Source organism: Antechinus flavipes, chromosome 2, assembly GCF_016432865.1.
Source record: "Antechinus flavipes isolate AdamAnt ecotype Samford, QLD, Australia chromosome 2, AdamAnt_v2, whole genome shotgun sequence".
NCBI classification, from domain to species: Eukaryota; Metazoa; Chordata; class Mammalia; order Dasyuromorphia; family Dasyuridae; genus Antechinus; species Antechinus flavipes.
Genome location: NC_067399.1, coordinates 90,253,268 through 90,261,888, shown reverse-complemented (window position 1 = coordinate 90,261,888; position 8,621 = coordinate 90,253,268). Strand labels below are relative to the sequence as shown.

Sequence of the window (8,621 nt, the reverse complement as noted above, 5' to 3'; positions counted from 1 at the left end):
CCCTTGCAAAAAAGCAACCAAAAGGGGCTGGGGGAGGGGGAGCCTCGCCACCGCAGCAGCCTCAAGCCCTGGGGAGATGTTGTGTCCCCAGCGAGTGGCGGTCGCTCGGGGAGACCGCCCAGGGGCCGGAAGGAGGCTTGGGGCCTGGGTGATGCTGCAGCGCCGCCCCCTGCGCAGAGACAGGGGCCGAAGTGCCTCCCTCCCCTCGCTCCCCACCCGAGTTCTGTCTCTCCTCCCTTTCCTTTCCTCACTCCCTATCCCTTTAACAATCCAACCCTCTCCCCCCCCCCCCGCCTCCCTCATCTTCACTCTACTTTTCTCCCCTCCCCTTTTCCCCACCTCGTTCCCTCCCCTTTGCTCCGCCTCCGCCTCCCCCACAATTCTCTTCCCCCTACTTCTTCTCCTCCCCTGACTTTTCCCTACCTAGTGCCCCTCTCGCCTTCCCTCCCCCCCTCTCTATGGTTCTTCGTCCCGTCAATCATCGCTGAAGTTTGCTTCTCTTAGTTCCCTTGTCTCCTTTTCTCTCTTTCCCTCTTTCTGAGTGTGTGTCTGTAAGTGTCTGTGTGTCTGTCTATCTCCGAGTTTCTTAGTCTCTGTCTCTGGCTCTGACTCTGGCTCTGGTCTCTGACCGCCCCTCTGCCTAGAGCAGAGCGGGGCAATCTGTCAGCCCAGCCAGGGGGGAGCCGCCTCGCCCGGGCTCGGGTTACCGGTGACTGACAGCGTCTCCATGGCGAATAATTTGACTCCAACTATTGTCTGGCGCGGGCAGGCCCCGGGTCAGATAACCGGACCAATCAGGGCGCGGGCCGCCGCAGCTCATGCCCGCTTAGAATAATATTATTAAAAAAGCAGCGAGAGAGCTAGACGGGAGAGCGAGAGAGAAGCGGGCGGCGGGACCTCGCCGGGCGGCGGAGTATGCAGAGGAGTGTCCCAGGCCAAGCTGCGAGGAACCGAGCTGAGGCCACCGGCTGCTGGAGAGCCAGAGACAGGCGCGGGAGATATTGCGGGGCCCCAGCCTTTTGCAAGCACTTACCAAAGTGACTTAGGAACTTCTTTTGTGCCTCCACCCCTCTCCCCCGCTAACTCCCAGCCCCCGTTATTTTTTCCGACTGCTTCTGTTGGGCCCATCTTTCTTGGCTGCCTCGAAAACCCGGCGGGCGCCCCAGATGCAGGGCGGTGCGGTACTGTGAGCACCTCGGGGCTCGGCGGGGGGTCGGAGCCGCAAGTCCAGGCCGAGGGAGGCTTCAGAGGGTGGGGCCAGGCCCGGGCCGCAGCCCCGGATGGTGAGCAGGGCCCCGGGGTGGCCAGCACCATGTCCATGCTGCCCACATTCGGCTTCACGCAGGAGCAAGTGGCGTGCGTCTGCGAGGTGCTGCAGCAGGGCGGCAACATCGAGCGTCTGGGACGTTTCCTCTGGTCTCTACCGGCCTGCGAGCACCTCCACAAGAACGAGAGCGTGCTCAAGGCCAAGGCCGTAGTCGCCTTCCACCGGGGTAACTTCCGCGAGCTCTACAAGATCCTGGAGAGCCACCAATTCTCTCCTCACAACCACCCCAAGCTGCAGCAGCTCTGGCTCAAGGCACACTACATCGAGGCGGAGAAGCTGCGCGGCCGGCCGTTGGGCGCCGTGGGCAAGTACCGAGTGCGGCGCAAGTTCCCGCTGCCCCGCTCCATCTGGGACGGCGAGGAGACCAGCTACTGCTTCAAAGAGAAGAGCCGCAGCGTGCTGCGGGAGTGGTACGCGCACAACCCCTACCCGTCCCCACGGGAGAAGCGGGAACTGGCGGAAGCCACTGGTCTCACCACTACGCAAGTCAGCAACTGGTTCAAGAACCGGAGGCAACGGGATCGGGCGGCGGAGGCGAAGGAAAGGTACGAGTAAGTACCGCTTTTTCACTTTTTAGATCCTCGGACTCTCCGATGCGGGTTCCCCCCAGATGCTTTCCCCACTGTGGGAGGACAGGGTTGGGGAGAAATGTGAGCCCTACTCTTACCCCCAACCCATCGCCCAGGGTCCGGTTCAGGCTAGCAGCCTCTTCACAGTTACGAATAATAGAGACCTAGCTATCCCTTTCATCTGGTTTAGTTGAGATACAAAGATTGGGATCTTCCTCTCAGGAAAATGATCGAACACTGCGGCTCATTCAAAAAAAAAAAAAAAACGGAGACTGGCATTTGAACCCTGGCCTAGGAACAGAATGTTTTGGTAGACTCTTCTTTGTGAGTGAGGCCCTTATGGAATGACAGGAGAAATGAGATAGTTATGATCATAACTGAATGGATTTGGAAGTAGGAGTTGAGAAGGTTAGGCTCGCTAGGATAGCTAGTTGAATTTCTGGAGTGAGTCTCCTTCACTCTTGTAGAAACAAATCCATAGGTAAAAAAAAACAAATTTAAAGACCAAGTCATTGTGCTTTGAGATCTGACTGTCCCTCCTCATCTCAGACACTCATATATTGAGGAAGGAAAACAGGGAAATAAAGATGAACACTGTTCTTCTTTCTAATTATATGTTCCTCTTGGAAATCAATTCTGAAGAGGGAAGAGAAGTTGGAAGGAAGACCCCAAATTACCGTGGTATAGATGTCAGAGGACTCAGAGTCTTCACTAAGAAGGCCTCTCCAATACAAGAGGAGTAGACCTTTCTCAGCTAACTGGGCCTGAAAGCCCCATTGTCATGACAATGCTACTAAATTTGGGTAGTCTTTCCTCCTTGGCCCTAACCTCTTCACTACCTGGTCCTTGCTAAAGGTAGTAGATAGAACAGTCTATTGGTAAAGTGGACTAAAAAGGTTATTGAAGAGGATTCCCAGGCCTAGATGTCTATTAGGTCCTTCCCAGAGCACCAAAGAATGGATACTTTGATACAACAAGGTCAAGCACCCTAGATACCCCACAGAGTCTCTTATGTACATTAGTCTTAATGGAAAAGGAGAAAAAAAAAAACACTCAGTGTATGAGGTGTTGAAAGAAGGGCAGAAACCCAGAGTTTAAATAGCAAAGGGGTGCAGTGTTAGATAGATAGAGTAAATTAGTAAAAGAAGGCTAAAAGTGAGCAACAGAATAGCAAAGATGATTGGGATAGCTGAGATAAAAGTCCCTAGGATAAATAAAAATAATCAAGTCCTCAGGATCAGGAATTTGGAAAGAACAGGCAAGTTTTCTGTGGACCAAGGTACCTCTTTGGTTTTATTTCCCCTCAGAAAAGCAGTATTCTCATGGGAAAAGGATTTAGGTTTGAAAGGATGCAGGGTTACAGGCTCGAGGTGAAAGGGGAACTCCAGGTCATTAGGGAGGTTCAGGCACTAGGTCATGGCTTCCTCCAGAAACAGTCAGTGAGCTAAGAGGAAGCATCCATGTCAAGCCAGAGTTGAGAAGCCAAGTCTGTATTTGGGTCCATGGAGGGTTGGGAAAAGAGCTTTGGTTCACAACTTTTTGCCTTTGCCCTCTGTTTGACCAGAAACCCCTCAGCCTCAAATCAAATGGTCTTTTTCACATTTCGGAATTTTGTTCCAAAAGCAGTCATAGTTCTCTCTGCATTGGAAAGCCCTCTGGAAACCAAACAGTGTACTCTGATTGAGAGTGGCCTGGTGGGAAGCCCAAAATTGTATTAGTATAAAGAAGTGCTTAGTGATACCAGGAGCATGGGCCCTGTCATGGAAATACAAGATATACCCCACCACACTGTTCTGGATTAGGCCCAACCCTGTCCTCTCATTCCCAAAGCACAATGACTTGGTTTCTCCCCAACCCTGTCCTCCTATTCCTACATTTGAAATTGTGGATAATTGGAGATTATAATCCTAATCACTTTGGAGTTTTGGTAGAATATACACACAGAAAATTGTGGCTTATCCCCCAAAATAGCAGGTTAATCAATAGGAAAAAAATAATTTCTTAATTCCCCCGGATGGCCCTAGAAACATTATTCTCCAAATTAAAGGCTCCAAGAGCAGAGGTAGTGAGGACAAGTCTCTTTTTGCTGAACCTCAGTCCTCCCAAGACAAAAGAAAGACAGATCCTAGGGAAATGACTCCTTGACTTGTCAGTTCATGAGACAAATCCCACATTGTAGTTTCAAAGGCCAGGGATTCAGGAGGATCAGAGGCCTATTAAGAGCATAGGAGGAACCTAGGAGGCTCCCTTTGTGGAGTTCAGTCATTCTCCAAAACCAGATTTTTGCCCTAGGACAAATTTTTGCTTAGATCCATTCAACTCTCTTTGAGGTAGGACTTTCTGGGTTTGGGGGTTCTAAAGGAACTGATACCTGGCTTCCTGTTGGGAGGCCTTCTCTTGAGCTCTCCCCTAGGCCTAAGGGAAATCAGAGAGAAATTAATTAAGGTAATTGCTGAATAATCAGTCTATGCCTAAAGGCCCATTGAGTAGCCTGGAATCTGTGGCCCAAAAGGAGACAGGGTAATGGAGACATATAAGGAAAGGATAAGAGTGAGAAATGAGTTAAATTCCACTGGGAAGAGGTATCTAAGGAGCTTGAATTCCAAGTAGCTCACAAAATAGATCTAAAGAGGAAGCCCTAAGAAGACCTCCAGGTAGCCAGCCCCTACTCAGGACCTGGTTAGTCTAGGCAAGGAGGTCAGGTTTGCCTGGTGCTCCTGGCAGCTCTTGGCCTGAACCCAGCCTCTCCCAGCCCTGGGAAAAGGATAGTCCTGGCCATTGCCGCTCTAATATGGGCCAGTCTTGGGCCTCCTAAAAATTCTTCACTCCCAATTTCAATGTGAGTACTTAGTACTGAAGTGAATCCTTGCCCCCAGGGTCTCTTACTTGAAAGAAACTATATTTTTTAGCCAGAAAGGAACTTAGATGCCTCCTTCCCACTTTTCTTCCAGCCTAAGGGAAGGAATAAGAGAAACAGAAGGCTTAGAAAGGTCCTGAAGAATCTTCTCCCTGAAAGCCTTAAAGAAAATAATTCCTACTTTTGGAGAATAGTGTGATAAGGAAACCAAGGCCTGGTGGCCAGCTCTGGGTGGCAGGAGGCACCCAAGGCCCACTGAGCCTGGTAGTTAGCTGCCTCTACCATTGAGAGGAGTGGACAGGACAAGAAGTGGGAGGGAGGGAGGGAGAAAGAGAGAGACAGAGACCGAGAGAAGCAGAGACAGAGAGGTAGGGTAGAGACACAGGAGAGCACCAGGGAAAGACATGGAGAGAGATTGGAGCAATAACCCCAGGAAACATTGTTAGGAACAAAGTGCCAATGAGACAAGAAATCAAAGCTCCTTGTTCTAGGCCGAATTTTCCGATTATTGGATAGTAAAGAACTCCTCCAAATTATTCTTCTCTCTCCTCTCCACTCCCACTCCCCTTCTCTCCTCCCCTTCTTTCAGAGAAAACAACGAAAACTCCAACTCCAACAGCCACAATCCACTTGCTACATCCCTGAACGGTGGCGGCAAGTCCGTTCTGGGCAGTTCCGAAGACGAGAAGACTCCGTCGGGAACCCCGGACCATTCTTCCTCCAGTCCGGCGCTGCTGCTGAGCCCGCCGCCGCCGGGCCTGCCGCCCCTCCACAGTCTGGGCCATCCACAAGGCCCCAGTGCTATCCCAGTCCCCAGCGGAGACCCCCTGCAACATCACCACGGCCTGCAGGACTCCATCCTCAACCCCATGTCTGCCAACCTGGTGGACCTGGGTTCTTAGAGACACTCATCGCGCTGTACTCCGGCTCCTTCATCGCCCGCCCTGCTCAGGCTCCAACCCTTTCCTATGCCCAAGCCCCTTTCGCCCTCTGTCCGCCCTTTCTTTTGATTCCAAAAAGTTTTATTAGTTTGGATACTGTATTTTTGAAATGAAAGAAGGCAAAGTGCTGAGAAGCCGTGCTGTCAGCCGAAGGCCGGTGGGCTGGCGGCGGGTACTGGAGAAGGTACTGTAAAAGCCCCTGGACCTTAGTGGTATAACGTCTTAAAGGGGTCGGGCCAGGGCCAGGCCAGGGAGCTGGGTGCTCCGCGCCGGAGGAAGAAGGGATGATCGTCTTTATTTTTGTTGTTGTTTTTACCCAAGTGGGTCCCCGACCCCACCCCCAGATCTTTAGGGCCTGTTTCTTGAACTCGGGATAGGAAGAAATTCTGGTCCCGGTACCAGCAGTTTTGTTTCCTCGCTTGGACTTTAACCATTCCCAGGCTACCTCCTGGGGGCTCGACCACTCTTAAGTTTCTCCCTCTTACTCTGTCTCTTTGTCTCTGTTTCTCTGTCTCTGCCTCCGCCTATGTTTCTCTTCACTTTCTCCCGCCTTTCTTTTTGGTTCTTGCTTTCTTTAAACTCTTTCTCTCTTCGGATTTTCTGTATCCTGAGTCTGTCTTTTTTTTCTTCCATCTCACACTCCCCATTATCATCGCCACCAATCTTTATGTTTCCGTCTATCTTTCTATCTGATTCCCTCTAAATATCTCCCTGCTTCAGGTAGAAACAAGGCCCTGGGGGTTAAGGGGAAGTAGATTCTAAGACGGGACCTCGCCGGAGTGAGAGAGGTTCACTTCCAGCTACAGGTGTAAGATTTTCGTATTGATCCTTGAAGAGGGAAAAGGAAATGAAGCCTGATTATAACTAGTTTCGGGTATTTCTGTCCCGCGATTTGGCTCCTGGATTGGACTTTCCTACTTCCTGGCTGGACGGACTGGGGTTGGGAGGAGCAGCAGGCTTTTTAGAAGGCGAAAATGAACAAAAAGGGGGGGTTGGACTCCCAATCCCTCACCCCCAAACTCCGACTGTGACCTGTCCGAGTTTCTCTCTCCCTGTTTATACCCTCTTGTGAATGTTCTTCGGGAAAATATTTCTGCTTTTATTTTATAATAAAATTAGAAATCTTAAAAAAAAAAAATCTAAACAAACCCACAATGCAATCCAACCCGCCTGTGTGCAGTGTCTAATTCCAAGGCAGGGATTGTAGTGTCCCTGGTGTCTCCTACACACCTCGTCCTAGCCGACATCGCGGTTGCTCCCGCCAAATGGGGGCGGAGAGGGACGGAGCCATCGACGAAGAAGGGGGGGGGGGGAGGGGAAGGAGGCTCCGGTCATACAGACGCAATGTCATAGATCCATTACCACACGCTAGCCCCTTCCCAGGCCAGCTCTGCAGGGCATATTTTCCTGCCAGTGCAGGTTCCCGAGGATTAGGCGGAGAGCAAAACTGAGTTGCAGGGAGAGAGAAGCAAACCGAGTCTGTGATTGCAGGGCTTGAAGTTGGAATGGATAGTCCCAGGGAGAGGTCGGAGGGCCAGAAGACAGATTGTGCATCTCTTCTTCCTGTCTCCTGGCAATATTCTTATCGAGTGTTTTCGCTAATGTGGGTGTATTTGGAAGGTGTGAGGTAGGACTTCTCTCGCGGTGTCTGTCTTTATGTTTCTGTCTGTTATGTCTCTGTCTCTCTCGATCCATAGAGAGGGAAAGTTAATTACCACCAGACCTCTCCGTGACAATTCTTCTGAGGTTTTTGACTGGCAGTGGGTGACAGCTACTTTTTTTCGGCGGCTAGGAAGATCCAGCTTCCAGACTCCGTCACAGGGCAAACTCGGTGCCCTAGATGTAAAAATGAGAGCGACCAATGGTGAGATCGTCGAGGGTCAGGTATCTCTCCTGTCTGTATTGTAGTGTAGATTTGATCTTTGGATTTGTAGTCAGAGGTGCTGGATTCCACTCGTTGATCTCCTAGGGCTTACTACCACGGGCAGATCAGTTTCTTCATTTGAAAATGAGGCAGTTGGACTAAGTGTTTTTCCTCTCCCCAGACCCCCCTCCCCAGTTCTAAATCCTTGGGCACTAAGAGATTTCATGAGGATAAAGGAGTTTTCAAGTGAATGAAAGAAACAAAGAGATCGGCTGGAGATTTCTGTGACTATATGGGTATTTTGTCGTTTATCTATTGGGGGTGGTAGTGGAGTGGTATAGAGAAATCTGTATATTTGCGGCAGATTCTCACATCCTGTCACATCAGCCTTCCAAAATAGTCTTTTTTACAATCACCCTCCTTCCAGTAGTCCCCTCCCCCTCTAGCGGCCCTTTGGGGCATATTTGTGTAAAATTTGAGAGGATTCTCTTTTAAATCCCTGATGTTATATGGTGTGAACAAATTGTCTTAATAACGGGAAGTTTGAGGGGTAGATATCTGGAACCGTAGGGACACGTTTTGTTCCTCATTAATTATCAGTTTTAGCAGAGAAAGATGTCTGGTGCTGTGAAAAGGGCACTGGACGTGAGTAAGATAATTGTAGTCTCTGCTTAGTTGCTCAGTCTCTATGATCTTGGATAAATCACTTCCTTTCTCTGGACCTCGGGTTTCTCATCAGAGAAATGAAGTATTCATTGACTAGGATTTTAAGATGACCTAGACATTTGACTCCTATATTGGTTCCTCGGGTTATCTACAATCAATCTCCAAGCATTCACGAATCGACCACTACTCGTCAGGTACAGCGCTGGAACGTAGTCGGTGGGTTGATTATACAAACCCAGATTTACTATGTCGTAGATATTTCATAACGCTTTGCATTACGTAACAGATGGTAACCTCCAGCACTGTGGAATGAAGCATATGATACATTAGATCTTATAAGAAAGACTTCGTATATTATGTTGATATATTATTTGGCTATCTTATCAGAAGGTTGATA

The 8,621-nt window shown here is 49.9% G+C and overlaps 1 protein-coding gene across 2 annotated transcripts; it reads left to right on the top strand.

The window, feature by feature from the left end:
• The first annotated feature begins 456 nt into the window (after nucleotides 1–456).
• Nucleotides 457–6,859, top strand: SIX2 (SIX homeobox 2). 2 transcript variants are annotated; one of them, XM_051975199.1, is made up of 2 exons: nucleotides 457–1,872; nucleotides 5,343–6,859. In XM_051975199.1, exons 1-2 carry the CDS (start codon nucleotides 1,313–1,315, stop codon nucleotides 5,653–5,655), a joined length of 873 nt encoding a protein of 290 aa, XP_051831159.1. In that variant the 5' UTR covers nucleotides 457–1,312; the 3' UTR covers nucleotides 5,656–6,859. The 2 variants fall into 2 exon arrangements, with proteins under 2 accessions (XP_051831159.1, XP_051831158.1); XM_051975198.1 differs by having other exon boundaries at nucleotides 458–1,878.
• Nucleotides 6,860–8,621: the final 1,762 nt, after the last annotated feature.